General features: G+C 62.3%; 1 protein-coding gene across 4 annotated transcripts; it reads left to right on the forward strand.

Moving 5' to 3' along the window:
• DEAF1 (DEAF1 transcription factor) lies at positions 1–22,739 on the forward strand. 4 transcript variants are annotated; one of them, XR_009348711.1, is made up of 15 exons: positions 14–378; positions 2,386–2,483; positions 4,179–4,308; positions 4,590–4,736; positions 5,245–5,384; positions 6,191–6,256; positions 9,653–9,779; positions 10,375–10,503; positions 10,887–11,015; positions 11,423–11,670; positions 18,618–18,707; positions 20,887–21,099; positions 21,598–21,688; positions 21,766–22,040; positions 22,284–22,739. XR_009348711.1 is itself a non-coding variant. In XM_059152343.1 (12 exons), exons 1-12 carry the CDS (start codon positions 90–92, stop codon positions 22,386–22,388), a joined length of 1,698 nt encoding a protein of 565 aa, XP_059008326.1. In that variant the 5' UTR covers positions 16–89; the 3' UTR covers positions 22,389–22,739. The 4 variants fall into 4 exon arrangements, 2 of the variants coding, with proteins under 2 accessions (XP_059008336.1, XP_059008326.1); XR_009348710.1 differs by lacking the exons at positions 20,887–21,099; positions 21,598–21,688; XM_059152343.1 differs by lacking the exons at positions 20,887–21,099; positions 21,598–21,688; positions 21,766–22,040 and having other exon boundaries at positions 16–378.
• The last annotated feature ends 3,033 nt before the right edge of the window (positions 22,740–25,772 follow it).

A 25,772-nucleotide genomic window follows, 5' to 3' on the forward strand; every position in this document is an offset into this window, starting at 1 on the left:
CGGCCCTGCTCGCGCGGCGCGCTTCGGGCCCCGTCCCGGCCTTCGGGCGGCCCCGGCCGACGCCTTCGGGCCGGCTCGGTGGAGTCCGGATGGAGGACTCGGACTCGGCCGCCAAGCAGCTGGGCCTGGCCGAGGCGGCGGCGGTGGCGGCCGCGGCCGCTGTGGCGGCGGCGGCCGCGGCCGCAGCAGGAGGCGAGGCGGAGGAGCCGGTGCTCAGCAGGGACGAGGATTCGGAGGAGGACGGGGACTCGGAGGCAGAGCGCGAGACGCGGCGGGTGACGGCCGTGGCGGTGATGGCCGCCGAGCCCGGGCACATGGACATGGGCGCCGAGGCCCTCCCGGGCCCCGACGAGGCCGCCGCGGCCGCCGCCTTCGCAGGCAAGTGCCGCCGCCCGCGGTTCCCGCGCACCTGCCCCGCGCACCTGCGCACCCGCCCCGCGCACCTGCCCTGCACTCACCCGCTGTGCGCGCACCTGCCCTGCACACACCCGCTGTGCGCGCACCTGCCCTGCACACACCCGCTGTGCGCGCACCTGCCCTGCACTCACCCGCTGTGCGCGCCCCGCCGGCCTCTGCTCCCCCGACCACGTGCCCCCTGCATGCCTCACACCTACCTCGTGCGCCTTGACGTTGCCGCATGCCGCCCGCGTCGCCGGCCCAGCCCGCCCACCCCGCACTCTTCCCCGAAACTGCCTCCCACACCTCTTTCCCGTGTGCCCGCGCCACTCCCCTGTGAAGCATCCTGTGCTCTTTCCAGAACCTTCCCCGCACCTGCCTCTCCCCCTGCCGGACCTCTGCTCTGTCTCTCTCTGGCGCTGGTGACCCTGGGGGCTGGGGGTTAGGGGAGTGGGGATCCGACCTGGCTCCTGCCCCAGACAAGCCTGGGGGTGCCTGTGTCCGGTCACCTGGAATCCCAAGGGCCAGCTCAGGGTTGATCTGAGAGCTGGGGAGCAAGACAGTGCTCACCCAGCTGGGGAGCCCTGTGACCTGCGGGCGCAGCATCCTTTGACTCCTCAGATGGCCGTCCTGGTCTGTCACTGTCTGTCTCCTCATTCTGCCAACCCAGAGATGGCAGAGACTTTCCCAGGGGTTGGACCCCGCTTAACTGGGAGCTCCCCGGTGGCCCTGGAGGCCTTGGGGACTCAGAGCTGTGAGTGGGAACCCTGGCAGAGCCCCATGGTGTTGCCTTCACACATTATCAGGCACTTTCCCCTACGGAGCCTCCTGGCTTCGGGGACTGGACGGCAGCCGCCTCGGTCCTGGTGGTCCTGGTGGTCCTGGTCACTCCAGGTGTTCACCTGCCCTCAGCTGCAGGCCACGTCCTGCTTGCCCCCGTGCCGCGGCTCTGGGTGTGGTCTGCTCGGGGTCCTCCCGAACGAGGGGTGAAGGCTTTGTGGCTGTTAGAGTCTTTGTCTTGTCACTAAATTGGTTTAATATTGGGACTTGGGACCATGAAGCTTTTCTTTTTTCTTTCTTTCTTTTCTTTTTTTTTTTTGTGATTTTTGCGTGTACTTTTTGTGGATGCAGAAAAGAAATGGGATACCGTTCATCGCAGCCTCAGAGAAATGAGTTGTTTTTCCTGCAAAATTTTACCGTGTTTTTACATACATGAAACCATTAGTGCTTTTCTAAGTTCCTGAGGTCACGATGTTTCCAGGTGGAAACAACCCAGCGGGATGTGAGGCCGCCTCCTCCGGGCAGACAGCTGCTTGGCCGAGTCCGGTGTGTTCAGGCGGGGATCCCCTCGGCCCTCCTGCGGTGTGGTCTAGGGCAGGGTGCAGACGGGGGACAGGTGTTCCAGCGTGGTTTGGGGGGCGCCGGCTTGATGGAGTGTGCAGGACTCTTCCAGCCCGTGTTTGTGGGTGTTTCCCACATGCCAGAGGCTGCCCAGGAGCGCGGTGGGACCCAGCCCCCGAGCGGGAGAGCCTCTGCAGCGGGCAGGGGCCTGGAGAGGGGGAGGTGGAGGAGGAAGACAGTGAAGGGGCCTGAGCCTGCCCTGTGCTGACCTGGAGAGGGGGGCGGGGACGAGGGGGAACTGTGTGTTGGTGACAGGGCAGCTGTCTGGTCACGGGATGACCACAGCACGTGTGGAGCCGTGGTGTGTGGTTTTCTCCTAGAAGGGAGCACGAAGCCCGGGGGCAGCTCAGTGGGAGCGCGGCGGGGCGGTTTTCTCTGCGGATGAAAGGCTCTGATGCTGGGAGAGCCTCTCCTCTCTTCCGGAGACCCGGGTCACCTAGGCTGCGGCCTAGAAGTGTTGCACTTAGTGTACAAATGTCGAGTCCCTTGGTTGGAAACGCAGATACCTGATGGGGAGATGCTGTTTTGGGGTCCAGGTGGGAGGCCCCCGGCTCTGATGACGTGCTGAGTCAGGCCCCTGTGTTGCAGAGGTGACCACGGTGACCGTGGCCAACGTGGGTGCCTCCGCAGACAACGTCTTCACCACGTCCGTGGCGAATGCTGCCTCCCTCTCGGGACACGTTCTGGTAAGCGGCCCTGTGAGCACTGTTCCCCAGACCCCAGAGCACGTCTTCCCTGAAGCTGGCTCTCCCAGAGGCCTGCTCTGGGTTCCCTGGCTGCCTGGAGGCTTGTGGCTGCGCCCTGCCCTCAGGCTGTGCTCCGGTCTCCCGGGCCTTGCCCGAAGACCACACCATGTGGGACTCTTCTGGAGCTTTGCCACAGCTCTTAGTTACGGTTTCTTTCTTTCTTTTTTTTTAATTAATGTATTTATTTGTGAGAGAGGAAGAGAGAGAGAGAACGCAAGCGGGCAGAGAGGCGGAGAGAGAAGCAGGCTCCCTCCTGAGCCCGATGCAGAACTCGATCCTAGGACGCTGAGACCATGACCTGAGCCGAAGGCAGCGGCTCAACCCACTGAGCCACCCAGGCGTCCCTTAGTTACGGTTCCTTTCTAGCCTTGGTAGAAGAGCCTGGAGCCAGAGGGTCAGGGAGCTAGGGAGGACCATCCTGGGTGTGGTGCTCGCAGCAGGCTCTGAGGACAGGAGACCCTGTGGACTCCGTGTGATCCTGCTGGAAACCGAAAGGGAGCCCGCCCAATATCTCTGTACTGTCGTTGGCCTCAGTGAGGAAAACGGTTCTGTGATTCGTAGCTGACCGCGGAGCAGAGGGTTGCACGTCTTCAGTGATCCTGCACGAGCCGTGTGGACGTGCTTAAGCAAGACAGCGACCCTCCAGGTGTATAAGCCCAGGCCCTTGGTGTGGCCCAGGTGTGTGTGCCTGGGCGGGAGCTGCTACTCACCTTCCCTGATTGGGTTTTCAGATGTAAGGGAAGGTCTTTTTCTTTTTAAAGATTTTATTTATCTATTTGACAGACAGAGATCCCAAGTAGGCAGAGAGGTGGGAGGGGGAGCAGGCTCCCTGTGGAGCAGAGAGCCTGATGTGGGGCTCGATCCCAGGACCCTGAGATCATGACCTGAGCTGAAGGCAGAGGCTTTAACCCACTGAGCCACCCAGGCGCCCCAAGGGAAGGTCTTTTTCACTTGCCTTTGTGGTTTCTGTTCTCACCAAGAAGCATCAGAGCAGCCCAGGTGCTGGGTTTGAACCGGCAGCTTGGAGTGAGTGGCGCCCACCCCAGGGCGGTCTGGGCAAAGCCTTGAGAGTTCATTTGCCGGAGCCCTGTGAGGCGGGGGCCTAGGGACAGCAGGGACAGGAGGGGGCACCTGGCTCGCCTGGGGAGCAGGGCAGCTTGAAGGACGAGGCCAGGCTGACCCAGAGGAAGCAGATGCTGTCATTGTAGCCCCTGGCCACGGTGGCCAGGTGTGAGCAGTGCGGCAGGGGAGGTCCTGGTGTGCAGTGGCCATCGGCAGAGCTGTGCTTGGGCACGGATGTGAGAAGGGAGTCCCGTGCCAGACCCCCGGCTGTGACTGTGCTTGGTTTCTCGGGACCCTCCCTAGAGACCTGTGAGCGTGCGGGCTGCTCAGGCAGACGGAGGGCCCTTTTTTCCTTTATGGGACGTGCTCCTTCTTTCCCTTTGGCAGGTGGTGGTGAGTGTTTGCACTGGGCCTCCCAGGTAGAGCACGGCCCTTCTTGTGCTTGGCCCTGTGTTTCGGGAATTCGGAGCACCTGAAGTCCAGTGAGGTGCCCTTGTTGTGGCGGTTGGCAAGGACCAGGGGCCAGGCCCTGTAGCTGTCGTCTGAGACGACTTAGGGATGTTCTGTCTCCAGTCTGGCAGGACGGCGCTGCAGATCGGGGACAGCCTGAACACCGAGAAGGCCACGCTGATCGTCGTGCACACAGACGGGAGCATCGTGGAGACGGCCGGGCTGAAGGGGCCCGCCGCTCCGCTCACCCCAGGTGCTGCCCGTCCCCACTCCAGGCCTCCCGGGGCAGAACACACCCAAGTGCGCTGGGACTGGCTTAGTCGTGTGGTAAACTTGGAATAGAAATGCTGTTTGAGTCGAGGACGTGGGCTTTTCCAGGCTAGAAGGGGCTGCCCAGGGTGGAAGGGGCCGTGCTGCTGCGTCCGGGTGGGAGCGGGAGAACCCGCCGTCGGAGCCCAGGCGGTGCTCGTGCCTTTCCAGGTAGGCTGGGTGCGCCCCGCCTCTCTTACTTTCCAAATGCTTCCTTTGCCCAAGGCCCTCAGTGTCCTCCAAGTCCTGCAGCTCCCGGCCAGGAAAGAGGGGGCACCAAGTACAACTGGGACCCGTCAGTGTATGACAGCGAGCTGCCCGTGCGGTGCCGGAACATCAGCGGCACGTTGTTCAAGAGTCGGCTGGGCTCAGGTGAGGCGGCGTGGGGCTGGGCTGCGGGCACACCCTTACCCCCGGCCGCCCCTGCCCAGCGCGGGCCCAGCGGGGCAGGCCAGGCTCGCGGCCCTGGGCACTAGAGCTGAGGCCACGACAGGTTTGGGGCGTGGTGGGGGCACGTGGAGAGGACATAGTGGCCGAGGGAAAGCCAGGGGAGAGGCAGGACTGGAATGAGCTTCCTAAGTTCCCGGGTCAGGATGGGGACCCACGGGCGATGGGGACTCTCCCCCATTCTGGGAGCGCGGCAGATGCCATGAGCTCCGCGTGAGACCGTGGCGGGTTGTGGTGCGCGGGGGGTGGTGCGCCGAGAGAGAGCAGGCGGGGGTTTGTGGGGGATTCCGCGGAGGGGCGCGGTCTTGTAGGCCTGGGCAGGGGCTCTGGTGTGGGAGCGGCTCAGCGGGCGCCAGGCGGGAGACGGGCAAGCAGAGCCCGGGTGCTGCGGGCGGGCCGCGCCTTCACTCTGCCGGCCCGGCTGTCGCTTCAGGGGGCCGGGGCCGCTGCATTAAGCAGGGGGAGAACTGGTACAGTCCCACCGAGTTTGAGGCCATGGCGGGGAGAGCCAGCAGTAAAGACTGGAAGAGGAGCATCCGCTACGCAGGCCGGCCGCTGCAGTGCCTCATTCAGGTGCTGCGTCTGACGGAGGGCCGAGGGCACCGGCGGGGCGGCGGGGGGCTCCCGGGACTGGGCCGGGGAGGGGGTGTGTGGCGAAGGGTGCTTCCCTGGGCCACCGCGCCCCGTGGGGAGCACAGAATGCAGGCGTGAGGTCAGGCCATGGGTCCTCTGCCCCTGGGACGTGTGGCCCTGGGCCAGGCACCCAGGCTCGTCTTGCCGGGGCTTCACGCAGGGCGGTGACGGTTTGGGCAGGAGCATGACACGACTTGGCCAGTCCGGCCGAGGCCCAGGCCCTCTTTGGAAGCCCAGCTTCCCTCTGTCTCCGTGTACTCGTCATGTGAGGACAGGCCTCTGACTGCTCCTCGCAGCGGAGCACTTTGGGCGCTGGTCAAGAAGTGATGGCCGGGGTCGCCTGGGAGGCTCAGTCCGCTGGGCAGCCGCCTTCGGCTCAGATCCTGGCCTCAGGGTCCTGGCTTGGGTTCCGCATCGGGCTCGCTGCTCAGCTGATAGCCTCCTCCTCCCTCTGCCCCTCCCCTTGCTGTGCTCTCTCTCCCTGTCTTGACAAACAAATGGATAAAATCTTAGAAAGAAGGGAAGAATGCCCATAGAATCTTTTCACCTCCTGGAGAGGAAACAGTGGATCCTGCCCTTGGTAATGGCCTTGCATAGACGTGTGGGGGAGAGCAGTTTCTGGAAGTGACAGGGCTTTAACCCACGAGTGGCAGACTGGCGGCAGAGCTGGCTGCCCCTCTCTAGCGCTGGTGGTTTGCGCGGAAGGCCGACTTTCTCACGCACCGCCGGGGCTCTCTGAATTTCAGGACGGGATCCTAAACCCTCATGCTGCGTCTTGCACCTGCGCCGCGTGCTGTGACGACATGACCTTGGTGAGTCGCCAGGAAGTGACCAGTCACCAGGCTCGCTCAGCGGCTCTGTCTGCTCACAGGCGCTTCCGACCCTCAGCTCCCTGCTTGCGTGCCTGTCCTGTCCAGCTCTCGGGCCGTGTGTCCTTGGGTCCCTCGCGCCCCGCAGCCTAGCGAGGGGTTGTTGGCAGTGTCTCACCCAAATTCAGCTTCTCAGATGTTACTCTGATGCCTCGGGTGGTACACGAGGCCGGCCCCACACAGTGGTCAAAGCACACGGAAGGGGACTTGTCCAAACAGTAGAAAGCGCCTGTGACGTCACCATCTTCACCCCAAACCAGACGCACGCTTTGCTTCTGTGGTTATGAGACGTGTACGTGTGCTGCTTTATGTTCTACATTTTTTAATGTCATGTCTTAAAACTACTATGTTGAAATTATTTCAAAGGAGCTTTATTATCTTTTGAAATATTTTTTTATCCCGGATCCTTAACAGGTTCGGAAAGGATAATTGTTTTTCATTGATTTTAGCGGATGTTGCTGTACGGCTTTCTAAAGCATGGTACTGACTCGCCTGAATACCCCAGTGTTTAGTCTTCCTTAGTGTTGGGTTCTGTTTTAAAATATTTTCAGGTTTTAATAGCTGCTTGATGAGATTTCCTGACTTTATTTTGATTACTCATCTGCTTCATTATTAGAAGATATGAAAGAACGTTTAATTGAAGAGACATCACCCCCTTGGGTGGAAAACTAAGTATTCTAGAATTGTCTAGGTCCTGTATAGACTAGATGTGATTCTGGTGGAATCAACAAGGGGATACTTTTGTGAAAATTAAATGAATTTGCAGTTCGCCTGGAGAAGCTAGTGGTGAGATTCCGGGGACTCTTGTAAGGGAAAGCGGTGGGAGGAAATTCGCTCCGTTCGGAAGTTCGGGCCACTTGGTAGAATTGTCTGCGGTTACTCCGCGATGTTGAAATGACGTGAATCTGAGAACGTGTACCGGATCCGTGTATGAAAAACCTAGAAAACGCCGTCGAGAAGACCCCGGGGAGAGCCGGGACAGTGCGCCAGGGCCGTGGGGTGGACAGCGAGGCAAGTGCCGGCTCCCCTCAGTGCTCTGTAGGTTCCCGCGCTTCCCGCCACAATCTCCGCGGGGCCCTGGCGCTTCAGACGAGCTGACTTGAAAGCGCATCTGGAAAGGCACAGGGCGTAGGACAGCCGACGCAGTTCTGAGACGGCGACTGAAGCTGGCGGCGCCCAGCACAGGCCGGGTAGGCCCTGTCCCACAGTGGCTGTCGCGAAGACGTACCGTTCGGCGACGCCAGAGGCTCCGTGTGCCCCCGCATGTGCTGCGGGCACAGCTGGACGCCGTGCGCTGGGGACACGCCTTGGCCTCACCCCAGCGCTTTATATGCAAGTGCCTCCAAAACAGCACGGATCCGGATTTATCCAAAACACAAACCTAACGTGTGTGGAAGAAAACGGGAGAGCTTCACGGCCTGGGGTTTCTCGGGTGGAAACCAAAGGCACGATCTGTAAACTAAAACTTGGTGACTGGAACTTGTAAATGCTAACACTTCGGCTTCCCCTTCAGGGACAGTAGCCTGAAGAGCCCCGCACACCTCATTCCCGCTTCCCTACAGCGCTGTGTGCAGGGAGCCCCAGTCCCTGTCCCCTCGGCACTGCGACCGGGACCGGGAGGACAGCAGCATTTCCCGGGCCCAGTCCTGGCTCTGAGTTGCAGAAACTAAATTCTGGGCAAGCATGACCGGGAGATCGGGGTTCTCTTCCTGCACCCAGCCTCTCCCAGAGGGCAGAGGCTCCCCCAGGAGTGTCCAGGCAGGGATACCGTGCCCCAGTGTCCCCCAGCTTGCTCCTAGCATGGGGGTCCATGCCACAGGAGGCAGGCCGGGACCAGAAGCTCTGCCCCTGCCCAGTGCCCTGCTGCTAAAGCCGACGTGGCGACCCTTCCTGCCCCCGCCTCCGGAGCAGGGCCGTGTGGACATGGGCCCCGCGGAGGAGGCCGGCAGAGCACGAGAGCAGCAGGCTGACCGGAGAACCAGTCAGAGGAGTCCTGGGATGAGATCAGACCCCAAAGATTTGTCTTGAAAATTCCCCGTAAAGGAGCCCTCCTGCAGTTGGGGTCCGACGGTGGGGCAGTTTATGCCCCGGGCGTTTGGGGGCACTGGTGCTGCCAGCGGAAGCCGCGGAGCACCTGTGGGGGTGTGACCCCCCCTCCCCAGTGTGACTCCACTGTGAGACTCTGCAGGGGTGACTCCCCACCCCTCACAGAAGCTCTGCCGGATGGGACTCCCCCACCGGGGGACTCCCCTGTGTGACTCCGCCGGGGCATAGCCTGGTCCCCAAGCCCATGGGCAGCAGCAGAAGGCCCCGCAAAGAAGGGGTCGGTCTCGGTGTCGCTAGAGTACAGCTCCTAAAACGTCCAGTTTTCAACAAAAAGTTGTAAGACACACAAGCAGGGAGTGCGAGCCACACAGAAGAAAAGGTGCGGCGGACTCGGCTGAGATGTCGCTGGGACGGAGGCCGCGGTACCGTCAGTGTTCACAGAACCGAGGGACGCATCTGGAGAACCCATGGCCCATGTCTCAGTCGCTCCAGTGGCCGCTGCAGAGCACCACAGACCGGCGGGGAGTGGGGGGCTTCACCCCTGCACTGGTTTCTAACCGGCGAGGCCCCCTGGCGGCGGGGGTGGTGCACGTACAGCCCCGATCCCCGTGGCCGCACTTCAGAAACAGCGACTGGGGGTCCGGCCTTCACGTGTGCCCTGTGCAGAGCGGGGGCAGGGCGGGCTGTGTCTCTAACGAGTGGGGAATTACAAGAAAGCTCCAGTGGAGATTCTAGAATTGAAAGCCAGAAGACCCAGGTGAAAGCCCGAGGGGCGGGGTTCATGGCGGTGGGCCTGCGTCCGCTCCTGAAGGTCTCACGCCCCTGGGCACTGCGCCGTCCAGCAAGAAGGTGTGGCCCTTGGGGTCTGCAGTCATCCCCCCCGCCCTGGCCCCGGGGATCTGGTCCGTGTTGGTCACTGCCGCTTCTGTGGCAGCTGGTTTGTTGTCTCCCCTGTGCTTGGCGACCACAAGGCCGCCTCCTCCCCGCTGAGATCCTCCGGCTGGGGCAGGGGCTCTCCTGTCTCCGTAACTCGGTCGTGGTTTGCTTTGGCTCTTTGCGCTCACCTAACCCTAAAACCCCGCGTGTTGGTGATTCTTCTGTTCAAACAGTGTGAGTCCCGTGTTCTTCCGTCCCGGTAAGGAACCTGGGGTCTGAAGGAGGTCGGTCCTTGGTCCCCGGCCGTGATGAGTCTCGTCCTGCCCCCAGCGCAGGGGGCAGCCGAGCTGGTGGCTGCGTCAGCAGTGGGGCTGGGGGCGGCGCTGTCCTCCCCCTCATTAACCCCTCTCCCCGCAGAGCGGCCCGGTCAGGCTCTTCGTCCCCTACAAAAGGCGCAAGAAGGAGAGTGAGCTGCCTGCAACCCCCGTGAAGAAGGAGCCCCCCAAAAACATCGCGCTGCTCCCTGCCGCAGCGGCCGCCGCCTGTGAGTGGGAGCGGGCGGGGCCGCGCCGCCCCCGACCTCCGACCCCTGGGGCTTGCCTTGATGTTCAGGGCAGGGTCCCCTCGGGGGCTCCTTGGTCTCCACAGACCTCTCTGCACACACGCGCACGTATTTCCTCATGAGGCGAGTCTTCCCAGCGAAGGCTCTCCTTAGGTTTCAGTGCCCGCGGCCCGTGAACAGCCTAGAGGACGGGGAAAGTCTGCGTTTGTGGCCCAGGCGGGGTGGCAGGGACCGAGGGCGTGGAGCAGGGCCGTCCTGGGGGGCTGCGCGTTGGGCCGGTGCCAGGCACCCGCAGAAGCTGTGGACACACGGTGGCCGGGCAGAGTCGGGCAGAGTCAGGCCACGGGGAGCAGCCTTTGGGGGGGCGATGCTTTGTGCCTTGTTCCCACTGAGGCCCTTCCTGCCTCTGTGGCCAGTCGGGATGCGAGTGGGTTGTCATGGAGAGCCTGCCCCCCGTGCCTCGGCCCCAGTCCCCTCCCTGGCGCCTGGGGTCCCCGGTCTCTTCCTGCCTTTGCAGAGGCGTCTAGGGCCTGCCCCGTGGGTGAGCCGGTGGTGAAAGGTACTTGTGCTTTTCCAGTCACCGTGACCCCCTCAGGACAGATCACTACCTCGGGCGCGCTGACCTTTGACCGGGCGTCCACTGTGGAGGCTACCGCAGTCATCTCAGAGAGCCCGGCCCAGGGCGATGTCTTCGCGGGAGCCACGGGTGAGTTGTCCTCAGCACCTGCCCTGCGGGGACCCGTCACCTCTGTTGACCTGGGGCATGGTGGGGGCAGCCTGGAGCCGAGGCCTGGGATGGGTGGGTGCGGGGGTGGGGGCACCGGGCAGGCCTGCGGGCGTGGGTCCCACCAGTGTCACAGAAAGCGCTCTGGTCCGCCCACGGCTGCTGTCGGCCCGCTGCGCAGCTCGAGCCCCTGGGAGCACCGGTAGGGGCTGCGGGAGTGATGGCCAGAAGCCGGAGAGACGCAGCTGGGGCTCGGCATGGCCCGGGGTACCCCGCTTCCAGCATCTCCACCGCCCCGACTGAGCCGGGCGCTGGTGCGGCCGTAGTCAGGTCAGCAGGCCGGCGGGTCCCGTCTGTCCCGACAGTGCAAGAGGCAGGGGTGCAGCCCTCCTGCAGAGTCGGCCACCCGGAGCCCCACTACCCAGGTTACCAGGACAGCTGTCAGATTGCGCCGTTTCCAGAAGCTGCGTTGCCGACATCTCATCCCAAAATAGGTGGGTCCGAGAGCCCGGCTTGCAGGCTGGGAGCCCCAAGTTGCTCATGAAGGTGCACTTTGGAGGCGAAGTGGGTTTTGTCTGGGTTTTTCCGGTTGAGGCACTCCAGCGGGGGCTGGCGAAGTCCCCTCCGCGGCCCGTGTCTGTGGCTGCGTGTCTGTTCGAGCTCGGCCCACGTGGCGGCCCACGGGGGGCCTGAGCCACTGCGGGGACCTGCCAAGGGAGGCGGTGCCCTCGCGCCACCTGCCTGCGGGGGTGCGCGGTCCCTGCGGCACGGGGACGGGGGACGGCAAGGCGTGCTCAGTGTTGCCGAACGTGGAAGGACCCATGTTGGCGTCGCTCCACGTCGAAACCTAGGAAGGAAGCGTGTTGACATCCTGTTCCATTTCGCTCTCCGTCTGACCCAGTGCTAACCTCGCTGCCGGCCTTGGCAGTTCCACCGTCCGCCCCCACCAAAGCCGCGTCTCCCACGGCGGTCACCGGGCTGGAAATGTCGGAGCCGCGGAGCTGGCTGTACCTGGAAGAGATGGTCAACTCCTTGCTCAGTACGGCGCAGCAGCTGAAGACGCTGTTCGAGCAGGCCAAGCAGGCCAGCTCCTACCGAGAAGCGGCCGTGGCCCAGGCCCGCGTCCAGGCAGAGACCGAGCGGAAAGAGGTAATGTCAGGCTGAGCAGAAGGCCCGGTCTGTGGCTGATCGGCCTGCGCCTTCTGCTGGCCTGGGGGCCCTCTGTGCGCTGTCTACGGTGGCTTACGTTCCCCACCTTTCTGGAAGAGCAGGACCAGAGAATCGTTCACATACGAGGCTTTTCTCAGAGGACGCTGACCGCTCTCCGTGCTCGGGTGTTTCTGTTCTTGTAAATGGGGTTGGTGTATTTCGAGAGGGAGAGCCGCTCTGCACTGGCCCGTGGTACTTGGTTTTGGACCCTCATCTGTCACAGACAGATGTCGTGTGTACTTTCAGACCGTCGGCTCTGTGCGGTTTGCAGAGGCCTCCTCTGGGCTGTCTTGGAGGCAGCTGGTGGGCAGGCGTGTGGCTTTCCCGTTTCTACCCCCTTTCCGGTCCTAGCCCCTTGTCTGCATCTCGGTGCCCTGCGGAGACCGCCTCCTTGGCCCCTTGGGCACCGTTGTGGGCGTTTCCCTTAAAGCTTCCATCGTGTTCTTCAGAAATAAGATCCCAAGCGTGACTCAGGGTTCGTGGGCCTCGGGACAGAGCGCTTTCTCACGGCAGCTGGTCGCTGCAGCACAGAGAAGGCTCAGCCCCTTTGGCTTTTCTCGCACGGCCTTTCCGTTGCGGGGGGCCTGTCTCCCCCCACCGTGGCACGAGGACGCAGGCGTGCGCCCGCAGGGCGGTCTGTGTGCCGCGGAGTGCGGTCCGTTGGGTCGCACAGAACGGAGCAGAGGCTGGAAACACGCCAGCAGGCGATGGTGGTGGTGGTTTCTGTAAAGGTTTCATCTGTCTGTCTGTCTGTCACACACACAAGCAGGGGAAGGGACAGCGCAGAGGGAGAAGCAGGTCCCCCGCTGAGCAGAGAGCTGCCGAGGGCTCGATCCCGGGACCCTGAGACCATGACCTGAGCTGAAGGCGGACACGTAACCGGCTAAGCCACCCAGGCGCCTCTGGGTTCTTAATTTTTTTTTTTTTTTAAAGGTTTTATTTATTTATTTGACAGAGAGAGATCAAAAGTAGACAGAGAGGCAGGCAGAGAGAGAGAGAGGGAAGCAGGCTCCCCGCTGAGCAGAGAGCCCGACGCGGGGCTCGATCCCAGGAACCTGGGATCATGACCTGAGCCGAAGGCAGCGGCTTAACCCACTGAGCCACGCAGGCGCCCCTCTTAATTTTTTTTAAATTTCTTTTCAGTGTCCCAGAATTCATTGTTTATGCACCACACCAGTGCTCCAGGCAGTACCTGCCTCCTTAATACCACCACCAGGCCCTCCCAGTCCCCCACCCCCGCCCCTCCAAAATCCTGTTCGTTCCTCAGAGTCCACAGTCTCGCGTGGTGCCTCTCCCCCTCCGACTTCCCCCAACTCCCTTCTCCTCTCCATCTTGGGAGCTTAATGTAGGGTTTTTTTCCAAGGAAGAAAAATGTTGCTCCCTCGAAGAAGCAGATAAATTTAAAATATTTTTTGAAAAACTATAATTTTAAAGTAATACATGATCCATGATGAATTCTGTAAAAAAAGAGAAAAGCAGAAAAAAAAATTTTAATCTCTTTACCTAAAGATAATGACTGGTAGGTTCTCAAATGTTTGAGAAGTTTCTAGATTTCTTCCTGATGTTGGTCTCAGACAGAATCCCGTGTCAGTGAGAGGCTCTGTGGTGCTGCTTGGCCGCTTCCTGAGACGGCTCTCCCGTGGTCAGCGGTCTGGTTGCCGGCTGTGGGTGCTCACGGCCCCACTGATCCCGCACCTCTGCCCTGGCATTGGTTGGCGCATGGCGTGCTTCGTGGTGTGGCGCGGGCACCGTGCCCCCTTTCCTCCCGAAGTCTGGCGGCGGGGCTGATGTCATGCAGACAGTGAGGCTCAGGCGGCCCAGTGGGTGGGAGCAGGTGTCTCCCTGTGCTGTGCTTCCCCTCGGGGACACAATGACAGCCAGCCACTGGACCACGCGCTGTCTGCGCCGGGGCCGTCTCTCTGCAGGCCCTCTGCCCATCTTAAAATCGGTATTTGTGTTTGCTTAGAAAAAGTACTCTTAGGGGCTCCTGGCTGGTTTGGTCAGTTAGGCATCTGACTCTTAATCTCAGCTCAGGTCTTGGTCTCGAGGTTGTGAGTTCAAGCCCCGGGAAGTCAATGTGATTGTAAAAGGTAAAAGTGACAGCTGTGCATTGGGTCCCCTGTGATGGCTGCACGTACCCCCAGGGGCTGAGTGGGTGTTGCTGGGATCTTCCCCCAGAGTTAAAAGGATCATTTAAAGGGAGGGGAAAGGGGCGCCTGGGTGGCTCAGTCGGTTGAGTGTCTGCGTCTGGCTGATGTCATGATCTCGGGGTCCTGGGATCGAGCCCCACATTGGGCTCCCTGCTCAGCCGGGAGTGTACTTCTCCTGCTTCCCCTGCCTGCCCTCACTGTCACTATCTCTGTCATTGTCTGTGTCTCAAATAAATAAGATCTTTAAAGAAGTAAAAATTTAAAAAAAAAAAGAATTAAGGGTGAGGAAGGAATGTGAGCTGGGAAGGAAAGCCTCCTGCCCGGCGTCCCGTGGCCCAGGCTGCACTCGGGGCGGCTGCCAGCTCCCCGACTGCTCCTTCTGTCTGTCCAGCAGCCTCCTTCTGGGAAGGAGAGGACGTCCCTGCACCGCCGCCCGGGCAGCGTCTAGGGACTGAAAAGGAAGAAGTGTCTGCATTTTGCTAATTCAGACTCCGCAGAAGCATAGACGGGAAAACAGACATTGGTGTTCCTACTCAGAACGGTCACTGAGCTGCGGGCCCATCCCTGGTGGCTGGCGCAGCCTGGTTCCGTGCTGCGGAGACTAGCGTCTGGGGACACCCTGTGCTCTGTGCGCCCCCCCCGCCAGCCGGGGGCACCGAGACCGCCTCCCCGTGAGTGCAGCTCCTGTCAGACAGGTCCAGGTGGCACCGGCCGCACAGAAATCTCCGCTTCGAGCTGGCGAGGAGAGGAGCCGGGGAGGGAGTTGTGGTTTTAGATTTGTCCACACTCATTCACGTGGGCTTTTCTCTCACAGAATAGAATTTGTAGGTGACCCCTTGGTCAGAATTCTCCAGTGACGAGTAGGTCGGACATGAAAGCACATGGAGACACAGTGGGTGGGGGTGCCCGTCTGCCGGGCTGCGGCCACACTCAGCCGCGTGGAGCTCAGCACTGGGGCCGCCGGCATGTCCGCTTTCTCCTGTGCAAGAGCACACACGTTCTCCGTTCACACTCACGGTCCAAAAGCCGAACTCCTGTTGGGAAAAGTGTGTGACACAGGGGCCAGTCTCTTGCCTGTGGCTGGATTGGGAAGGTTACCCCCACCCCAAGGTGGGGCTCTGGATTTTATTGGTAATTTTATGTATTTTTAAGAAAGAAACAGACACAAAATGCTTTTATTCTCAAAAATCCACAGGTGGGAGAACATAGCCTTTCTGGGAAAGGGCCGCTTCTGGGCGCGTCTTCCCCGCTGAGCACGTCCGTCCCGTCGGCGTCCCGCGGTGGAATCAGCTGGACCTGTGACAGGTCCGTGTCTTCTCTTGAGCCCTGGACAGGACGTGTCATTTTTTTTTTTTTTTTTAAGATTTTATTCAACTATTTGACAGACAGAGATCTCAAGTAGGCAGGCAGACTGCCTGAGCAGAGAGCCCGACGCGGGGCTCGATCCCAGGACCCTGAGATCATGACCTGAGCGGAAGGCAGAGGCTTAACCCACTGAGCCACCCAGGCGTCCCAGGACATGTCATTCTTAAATGTGGGTGGCCTGGTGATGTCACGTGCGCTTGCAGAGCCCAGTTATGCTCATGGGGGAATGACAGGTCTGAGCTCTGTGGCCCTGTGGTGGCCACGCCTGCATGCTCTGGTCTTGTGAAGTGAAGGGACCTCGCGGCCCCCATGGAGAGCCTGCTGTCAGGGACCTTCTGGGGCCTGGCGGGGTTCGGAAGGGCAGGAAGGGCCCCCCGCAAGCCGGTGGGAGGGGGGAGGCCCAGAGCAGGTGTCCCACCGCGAGAAGCAGCCCCCAGCATGGGGACAGAGGCCCGTGAGGCGGCCGGAGAGCCGCGTGGGTCCACGGGCCGTCTGGGCTCTTCGTGTGGATACCGCGAAGTTTCTCTGTGGCGGGACTCTCCGTGACAGGAGGGTTGGACATGGGCCAGTGTGAAAGCAGATCTCCCTCCCTGCGGCTCCCGCCCACGGAGAACACACGCTTCCGTGCCATCGCGGGGCGTCCTCGGTGTGACTGCGGTGTGGGGACACGTTCGGGGTTGGAAAAGCACACGCTGCTGGCTGCTTGACTGGAAAGATCGTGGTGCAGCCTGTCCCGAAGTATGTCCCCAGGAGTATCGGGGGGTCAGGGTCAGGACACGAGCAGTGAGGGCCGTAGGGTTCAGGAAGACGCCGGGAACCCTGCCTCGGGGGCTCCCTGAGCAAGAACGCGGCTGTCGCTGTCCAGGGCGGCAGGCCTCGGACCGCCCGCCGGACGCTTCGTCCACGATTGCGAAGGAGAAAAGCAGACTCGGCCAGGGTGAGACGCGTCCCACGTTCGCAGTTTTCTTCCTGCGTGGTTTGCGCCCGCGTGTGTAATTAGCTCAGCAGCGATCCCACGGGGCAGAAGAGCAGACCCTTCCCTGTCAGGGCCATGGTGTCCAGCAGAAGCTGGCCCATGGCCTCGGGGTCCTGAGCCCCGGCTGGGGCCGGCCGTGGTGCTCCTGGCTGATGGCCTTGCCTGGCCACCAGCGGCCCTTCGCCAGGCCTCAGCCTCGTGCTGGTCATCCTCAGTTTGAAGACCCAAGCGCGGCACGGCACAGAAGTGCCCAGTGGAGGGATTGCGTGGGTACCTGGGGCCCAGACAGTCCCCTGGGCCGGGGTGGAGTCGGGGCGCCCGCCGGCTTGTGGGCTCGGGTCCCCGAGGGCCTCTTCCAGGCTGCGGACCCCACGTGCTCATCGTGGGCTCTCATCGTGGGCTCCCCTTGGGGCACGGAGCACTCTCTGCTCTCTTCGGGGCACTCATCCCTCACGGGCCCACCCTCTGGCCCTGATCTAACCCTGAAGGACCCAAGACCCCAAGGCTCGGCTTGGGCACCTGAGGGGCAGGCCACAGGCAGCAGGAGGCTCAGGGGTTTTTCCTGCGCCCGGCAGGGCACAGCAGGGCTGGGCGCGGCATCCGGGTGTTTGGAATTCTTGTGCCTTAGAGACGCATCAGGATGGCTCGTGGCCGTGTGCTTCCTGTCCGGCTGTGCCCCACCTGCTCCTTCCTCTGCCCGCTGGGCGCTCTTGCTTGGCTCCTGGGTCCCTCTGGCGTCCTCCCACCGGTGCACTTTCTGGCGCCGGACGACCCCCCAGACCTAGCTTGGCCTCTCCTTCCCCAGGCCTGGAACCAGCCCCTCCTCCGGGAGCCCCGGTTCCCTCGCTGGACGACGGTCTGGGGAACCGAGTTGCGGGGGCCGGTGTGCTCGTCGCCACTGGGGCGTCGTAGCTTCCGGGCCCCTTGGCGGAGGGACGGAGTCGGGCGTGCTCACAACCTGCGTGTACAGACTGGTCGGTGTTTTCGTCCGTGTCCGTCTGTCTCTGTACGGGCAGCTGAAGCGGCAGACTCTGGTGCCAGCCGCAGTGTGATTTCTGTTAAATACTTACCCCGCGTGGGGCAGGTGGAGATGCGGGGCGTTCCCACGCGTTGGAGGCGTCCGTCCCCGGCCGGGTGTTCGTTGTGACCTTTCGATTCCATTCCGAGGCTCTGCTTCCTGTGGGCACCTCTGGGCGGTTGGAGCGCGAACCTGGGAGAGCACGTGCTCCCTGCGGGGAGAGACGCGGGGGGACTCGGAGCCCCCCGCTCCTGCAGTGTGAAGCCTCTCCCGGGCGCGCGCTCCCACCGAGCCCCTACCTGGGAGGGCCTCCCGCCCAGCCGCACCTCTGCGTCCACTTGGTGGGCCGTGAACTCTGGGAAGCCCTTGCTCTTCTGGAGAAATTTCCGTAGTGGCTCTAGACGGTCTTTTCTTTCTTCCCTTTGCGCGTTTGTCTTATAAAGCAGAGGCAGGCGGCAAACTGAACCGCTTGGGCGCCTGCTATTGCTCCTACTTCCAGGAGCGAGCCGGGCTCCCCGGGGCGTTTTACGAGCAGAAGAACGTTAGACATGGAGAACACGACGGCTTGTGAGGAAGGAAGCGGACGTTCAGAACGGAGCCCTGCGGCCGGCCGGCTGCGGCCCCTCACCCACGCCAAGCCGGGCCCCGGGGACCAGCAGGCGCGTCTGCCCCACATGGGCACTTCCCACACCCTGACCCACCGCCGCACGCGCACAGGCCCTCGCTGGCCGTCAGTGTCGCCGGGACACTCTCGTGCTCTCTGGCCTCTGCAGACCCGGTGTCCCGGCCTGTGCCTCGCACCTGTCTCCATGCCGGGGCGTTGGCGGGGAGCCCAGGGCTTGATGACCCCTGCACGGGCCGCGCCACTGCGATCAGCCGGGGACAGGTCACTTACCTGCGTGAAGTCCTCACTTAGTTCAAAGGCAAAGCTCCATTTACGGGGTTCGGGGAAGAGCGTGCAGAGCGCGTGTCTCCACCAACATAGAGACCGGCGGGCTGGTGGGGTGGCACAGGCTAGGGATGGGGTGGCGGGGTGGGGTCCCAATGTGCTCCCGGCCACTCCGGCACAGTCCGGGGGTTCGCGGGCGCGGGCGGCGTCAGCCATGACTGAGGGCCGTCGGCCTTCGGCGGTGAAGGTAGTTGCTCCCAGGCTGGCGTCCTTTGCTTGCTTGGCGCCAATGAAGTGCCTCGGGCTCCGGAAAACGCAGCTTGTTGGCTTGTCCGCGTCTGCCGTGGGCGAGGCGCGTAGACCCTCTTGGGTAGAGAGAAGGAGCTGGCTGTGGGCGTGACGGAGACATGCGTCTGGGCGTCCCTGGGGGTGAGGACACGTGTGAGGGCGGACGGGCAGGACACTGACCGGCCTGTGTCCATCTTGCAGCAGTCCTGTGTCAACTGCGGCCGGGAGGCCCTGAGCGAGTGCACCGGCTGCCACAAAGTGAACTACTGCTCCACCTTCTGCCAGCGCAAGGTGCGTGTTCGCCGCCCCGCCCCCACCAGTCCCCGCTCAGAGACGCTGCCCGGCCCCTTCCAGGAGGCCCAGCCCCCGCCCGCCCTGGCTAGCCTGTTTGCCCAGGGTCTGTGGGCTCCGTGAAAGTCCTGAAGGAGCCGCTGTGGCAAGTACTGTGGCCAGGCCTTGGGGGACCCCTGCCCTGAGGCTGCCACGGTCCACACTTCCCAGCCCCGGGCCCTTGGGTGTGGGTCCTGGCAGGTGGCTCTGCCCGCCTCTCTGCTTCCGGGGCTCACGGGCATTTCTGGAGTCGCAGCTGTGTGAGCCGGTGTTGGCAGCTCTTCCTGCGGACTCAGCAGGGAGCTGAGCTGCACGGCAACCGCGGGTGTGATTCCCTCTCGGCGGCAGAGCCGAGAAGGCATCGTGTTGTGTGGACGAGCAAATGGAGCCGTTAGGGCCGCCGTCCTGCTGCCTTTACGAGGTGGACATGTGCATGCTGACATCGCTGTCCCCAGCCAGGGCACTTGCCACTTGGTGGCTTTCCGAAGCTCTCCTTGGCCCCCAGTGAGTCTGTGGCCCGGGTAGCGATGCTGGTCGGGAGGGGGCGAAGATGATTGGGGGGGTGAGCGCCGGGTCTGCGGGAGCCTGAGGCCTTCACAAGGCAGAGGCTGCGGCCCAGGTAGGAAGGGGCGGGTTCTCCCATCCTGCGGGGCCCAGAGACCTGCCCGTCGCCCCCAACGGGGCACCAGGGCGTGTTGCTGCTAAGGCCTTGGTGGCCTGTAGCTGCGTCTGTGGGGGCAGGACCTGCCTCCCGTCTGTCCGTCCATCTGCGTTTCCCTGCAGTGGTTGTCAGCAGGCTCTGCACTGAGGAGATGGAGGCAGGGTTCACCGGCCACCATGGGGCAGGAGCCTGTGCCCAGGACTGAGCAGGAGACCTGACCGGGGGGGCCGGGAGGGTGCAGTGCTCTAGGCTGGTCTCCGCCATCCACCCTGAACGGGGGCCTGCGCAGGAGGGTCTGTGGGTTTATTTCTTGGTGGGATTCTTTCAGACCAGGTTTTGTCTGGATGTAAACTAGGGTCTGGGGCCTCCGTCTGTGAACTGGGAGGCCTTCCAAGGCGCAGGCTTGTTGACCGATTCCCTTGCTCCATGGGCCACCTTTCCTGTGTGTTGTGTGGACGAAGACGTGCTATTTCTGCAAGTTGGTAGAAAATGTATTTTGAAAACTGTATGTCTCATGTTGGACCCAAAATGAACTCTGGACGGGGTATGAGGGAGAGCCGGGAACCCGAGCCCCTCGTAGTCGGCTGGAGATGCCGACTTCAGGACCCGCGCGGTCCCGCCAGAAGGGCCGCCACCAGTTCTCTGTGCCCTGAGAACGGGTGATGGGGGTTGGTGCTGCTGGGTGGCCCTGGGTGGGACCCTTGTGGATTCCAGCCCTCAGACTGCGTCCTTCCTGTGTCCTGTGCCCACATGGGGGGTGCACCTTCGTGGACAGGTGACGGCCACACCACAGAACCGCCCCTTTTCAGCTGTAACTGAGGGATTGTTCAAAATGCACGTGCCCTTCAGAACCTCCCGCCACCCTGGAAGACCTCGTGGCCACCCCCCGGCTCTAGTCTGCATAGAGTTGCCTTCTGCGGGCAGCTCAGTGCCCAGAGCCTCTGGCTTCTCAGCTCTGTGTGGTTGCCTGGCCCGTCTGCTGTGAGGTGCGCACGTCTCGGCTCCTGCGCCAGTGGCATGTGTCGTCACCAGTTCCTGCCCCGTGTGGTGTGCCTTCTCGGGTGTGCACGTGTCCGCACGCCCAGCTGGACACAGTGGTGCAGGCGTGCTGGGTCGTCTGGAAGTTTGAGTTTAGCTTTGCTGAGACAGTTCCCAACTGCCTTCCCACACTGGGTGCCGTGCGGCAGACCGTGGTCGTCTGGGTCGGGTCCGGTGGTGTGCCAGCGCGGTTAATCCGCACTCTGCCCGTAACTGGGGACGCTGAGAACCCTCCCCAGCTGCTGGGAGGCCATGCGTCCTTTCCCGCGCTCGGTGGGCATTGGTGCGTCTTTTTGGAGGAAACATTTGTTCAACTATTTTCCCCCTGTGCGCGGAGGGCTCTGTACACCTGGACACGGTCCTTCCTCGGACTCCGGACTCCACACGTTTCCTCCCGGCCTGGGACTTGTCCGCTCACTTTCTCACCGGTGTTGTCTGCAGGGCAGAGCTCTTTAGCGGAGATCGTGCTGTGGGCATTGAGTCTTAGAACTCTTGCCAGTTTCCTGTTTCCTCTTAAAACACGTATGATTCCCGCTGTCCCACATGCCGCCACGACGCAGGTTGAGTTAACTGTCGTGTAGGGCTCAGATGCGGCGGACCTGACGCCAGCCTGGAGGGCTCACACACTGTGAGGATTTACAGAGTTTATTTTAGGTAATTCCAAGTTAGACTTCCATTTTTTTGATATAACGATTTTATTTTATTTTATTAAAGATTTTTCTTATTGGGGCGCCTGGGTGGCTCAGTGGGTTAAGTCTCTGCCTTTAGCTCAGGTCATGATCCCAGGGTCCTGGGATCGAGTCCCGCATCGGGCTCTCTGCTCAGCAGGGAGCCTGCTTCCTCCTCTCTCTCTGCCTGCCTCTCTGCCTACTTGTGATCTCTGTCTGTCAAATAAGTAAATAAAATCTTTAAAAAAAAAAAAAAAAGATTTTCTTTATTTGACAGAGAGAGACAATGAGAGAGCACAAGCAGGGGGAGCAGCAGGCAGAGGGAGAAACAGGCTTCCTGCCGTGCAGCGACCCCCCCCCAACACGGGGCTCCATCCCAGGATCCTGGGATCATGACCTGAGCCATAGGGAGATGCTTAATGATTGAGCCACCCAGGCCCCTTATACAATGCTTTTAAACGTTACTATTTTATTGTAAAAATAGGGCGCACTTACTATAGGGAGTTTGGAGAACGTAGGACAGCACGAAGACGGCAGGAGTCCTGCCGGCCTAGAAGCCACCTGTTGGCGTGCGGGTGCGTGTGTTTCCCCTGAGCGTGTTTACAGTCACTCGTGTCCTGTCACTTTCTAATCAAACGCTAACCTCGTCTAGGGTTACGTCTGTCTGTTTTGACTAACGCCCTCGCTGGCCCTGGCCGCCAAGCCTCCTGCAGAAGCCCATCCAGGCCGAGAGGCGGCTCCACACGGCCTGCACACGGCTCCAGCCTCGCCGGAGCTCAGCTCTCTTTCTGCCCACAAAGAGGCTGGTGGCAGCCTCTGTCCCGTCTTCCCACGAGCCAGTGCCACCAAACCGTTCTGTGGACTCGTGGCTGGCTCCAGCTTTCCTTACTTTGGGATTGCAAATAAAACCGTGGGCAACAGTATCAGGTATAAAAATTTCCTTGTACACACGAGCATTTCTTTTGTGAGTCTCTCCGAAAGGCAGGAGGGGCCAGAATGTAGACGTGCTTCTGGGTCTCGGCATGTTTCAGGCCCGTCCCGGCAGTCTGCCTCGTGAGCTGGGCCGAGAGCAGAGGCTGCGTGTGTCGGGGGTGGCCCCCGCCCCAGGCCCTGCCCCGCTGCGCGGTGAGGTGGTCGCTCATGGTAACGGGGGCTGTGCTCTCCTTTTAGGACTGGAAGGACCACCAGCACCTGTGTGGTCAGTCGGCAGCCGTCACTGTCCAGGCGGACGAAGTCCACGTCACTGACAGCGTGATGGAGAAAGTCACCGTGTGAGGGTCCCCGGGTCCTCCCGCCTTGGTTCCACGGAGCTGCCGGGGGTTGGGGACCTCAGGGGATGTTGAGGAGAAGGTGAAAACACTTGCTGGTCAAGTTGTTAACAGACTCTAAGTGACCTGTGCCCTCAGAAATGAGCTCCCGCCACCCAGAAGTCCAGAGGGAGGCCGGGGCAGCGGCTGGTGGACGCAGGCCCCAGGCCCATGGCGCCTTCTCTCGGTGCTGTTTTTATCCCCTGGATCGCGTGCGCCTGGTCTTTCCCACAGGTGTGACGTGTGTGGTAACACACGTGTACATAACGTGTCTGTCAATAAAGGTGACCTCCCTGCCCCCCCGGGACGGGTGACCCCAGCTCCAGCTTCCCAGATGTCCAGGAGGTGGGTGGGCCCCAGTTTCATCTCTCCTGACTGCGCGGGGCCGCGGTGAGGCCGGGCCACAGCGTTCACCCCACGGAGGCCCGAGCGCCGGGCAGGTGCTGCCCCAGGCCCGGGGCCCCTCCTGTCCCGTCTGTCCAGTGACGCGGCCCCGGCTTTCTTCCGCTCTGCCCCAGCACGAGGTTCCACCCCGAGTACCCTGACCGCTCGGAGCTGAGGCCAGCCTTGCTTCCCCCTGCCTGCTCTGAGGGGCAGAGGGCAGAGGGTCACTGGGCCCAGCGCCTGGGGGGTCAGGCTCGGCTGGCCCTGGAAACAGGACCTGCCTCCCCCCGTTGACCAGGAGTGGTGCCTGAGGAACTGTCACCTGTGTTCTGGAAGCTTCTGTGGGTTTCCAGAAATGCCCTTGTGGCCCTGGCACCCGCGGCAGCAGGAGACCGCATCTGCTGTGCGGTGGCGGTGGCGTGGCGGTGGTGGTGGCGGGCCTGCCCGGCCGCGGGGGCTCAGACCCACCTGTGGGGATCATCCCGCGGTTTTGACGCGAGCCTCCAAGTGACGTTTCAGTGAGTCACACACACACACACACACACACACACACACACACACTCTCTCTTCCGTTAAGTTATTCCAAGTCGGTAGCACCCTGGAGACTTCGCATTTGGGGCTCCGGCTCCGGAGCGAGCTGAGGGGGCGTCCACCGCGGTGATGGCCAGGGCCGTGAGCTCGGGAGTCGCAGAAGCCGCTACTGCCCCCTCAGCCGTGTCCCCGGGGGGGGCCGGCCTGGCCCTGGGCTTAGGACAGAAGTGCAGCCGGTGGCTCTCAGGGAGCCCACCAGGAGCCCCGCTCTCCGGAACCCCGCCCTGCCTCTGGGCTCCTTGAGCTCTTCAGCTGAGCTGGGTTCTTTGGGTTTTTCTTTTACTGAGTCTAACAAGTACCGGAGCCCCTGTACTTCATCTTCCTGCCTCTGCCACCAGCTCTCGGGGAGATGGAGGCCGAGAAGTCGGGGCCTGTGCCCAGGGCTAAGGAGCTGGCAGTGGGATGTGACCCTGGCCCCGTCATGTGCCCCAGACCGTCTCCCCCCGGGGCACCTTCATCACGCACGCGGAGCGGTTTTTCCGCCGCTGCAGACAGAACACGGCGGGAAGGGGGCAGTTCTCAACCCTTGGCCATGGGCCTGCTTCCCTGGGGTGGGGGGAGCAGGTCAGCCTCCGCAGAAGGGGTCTGCATCTTCAGAAGCAACCTCTCCATCCCAGAAATGCTCGCAAAGTAAGCACCAGAGTCCTTGCAAGTAAAGTTCCGGCCCCGCACCGCCCCTGCGCCCCTGCCTGGGGCTGGCTCCATCCCAGGGTGGGGGCACCTTGCTCTCCCCGGGCACCTGGGTGCCTCAGTCGGTTAAGTGGCCAACTCATGATCTCAGGGTCGACAGTTCAAGCCCCGTACTGGGCCACACTGAGCATGGGGCCTCCGTAAAGTAAGAAGAAAAAAATAGAGCCCTCAGGACCGCACGTTTTGGGGACGGTTTTTCAATGTCTCCTTTCTTGGCCACAAAATGTTCTCTGTGTGGCCACACCTGGGGGGTGGGCAGGAGACTGGAGGAACGGCCTTTGTTGCAGGTCCTCAAGAGTTCGGGTCAAGGCTTCTGACAACATCTCCTGCTGGGCGCAGCCTCGGGAGACAGGCGAGGGGCCAGCCATCGGCACAGGCCAGGCCACTTGGGGTGCTGTGGGTCTTCTGAGCCGAAGCTCCAGGGAGCGACAGGCTAGGGTGACCCTGGGCGTCGGTGGGGGTGGCTGAGTGAGCCGGACAGCCGGGGCTCCTCTGGGGGCTTCCCTGCTAGCCAGGCCCTCTGTGGCTCTGTGTGTGCACCCCTACCCCCAGTGTGCACCTTGTCCTCTGCTGCGGGAGCTGCAGGTTCTGCCTCCAGGGCCAGTGGGGACAGTACGGGGTCCCCAGCAGCTCCAGCCTGTTCCCAGCTCAGCCTGAGGGCAGGTGCAGCTCACGGGTGGGTCAGCCCTGCCCGCACACACGCGAAAGTGAGGAGTGCACCCAAGGGACGGAGCTGAGCTCGGGAGTGGCCTGCCGTTGCCATGTGGTGCTGGTCAAGGGTACGGCTCGCTGTCTACCTGCAGGGGCTTCACAGGTGCCCCTGGCAGAAGCATCAGAGGACACAGGGGCAGGGGGGTTGCTCTGACCTTGCCTTCCACCGGGGGCCCCAGGGACCCTCCCTGGTCTTCAAGTCTGAGACCCCCAGGAGGGACCGTCTGTGCCAAAGATAGCCAGTTGGGACAGCTCCGTTGTGCCATTTGGGCCTCCGGTCCCCACATCAGGGCTGCTCCCTGTGGGGAGACCCAGGGTGCCTGCTGCAACTATCCTCACGCTTCATGGGCAAGAGGGTGCCAGAAACTCAAGGAGCCACCAGAGCCAGAGTCTACCACATGGCCCTCGCCTCCCTCCCACGGAGACCTTGGGGGAGGGAGGGCGGGCACCCACGGGTGGGGAGGGGCAACCCGCGCTCTTGTGAGTTTGGGCCCCAGGACGGGGAGAGCAGGTTGGAGGGGCTGAGAGCCGCCCCCACCTCCCCAGGATGGCAGCTGGTGGCTCGGCCTTGCCTTGGGCCAGGCACCTCCTGCAAGGGGAGGGAGGCTGCCTCGCTGGGCCCAGCCAGCACCCCAGGCCTGTCTCCTCAGGGCTTTGGACCTCGTCAAAACTGAGCAGGCAGGGAGCGGCGCTCTGACCTGGGGGGCAGCCGCCAAAATGGTGGGCGAGGCCCGCTCCCTGGAGAGGGGTGCGTAGCCACCCTGGAGTTCCTTGCTGAAGCAGGGGCCCGGTCTGGGCGGGGCTGTCTTCCCCCTGGGGCAAGGGCAGTCTCAGGAAGCTGCCACGTCCAGACTGCAGGACAGCTGTCCACACTCTCCCGCTGAGAGAGGGGGCCGAGGGGGCTGAGGCTGCTGACCCGGGACAGCTGGGATGGGGGTGTCAGGAGGGAACCTTTTGGAGGACGGTGTGAATCCCG

This window comes from Mustela lutreola, chromosome 1, assembly GCF_030435805.1.
Source record: "Mustela lutreola isolate mMusLut2 chromosome 1, mMusLut2.pri, whole genome shotgun sequence".
In the NCBI taxonomy this organism is placed as follows: Eukaryota; Metazoa; Chordata; class Mammalia; order Carnivora; family Mustelidae; genus Mustela; species Mustela lutreola.

Coding starts and splice junctions, on each gene's coding strand:
- DEAF1 (XM_059152343.1), top strand. CDS start 90: ATGGAGGACTCGGACTCGGCCGCCAAGCAGCTGGGCCTGGCCGAGGCG. Junction 379..2,385: donor CGCGGCCGCCGCCTTCGCAG/GCAAGTGCCGCC, acceptor CCTGTGTTGCAG/AGGTGACCACGGTGACCGTG. Junction 4,737..5,244: donor CAAGAGTCGGCTGGGCTCAG/GTGAGGCGGCGT, acceptor CTGTCGCTTCAG/GGGGCCGGGGCCGCTGCATT.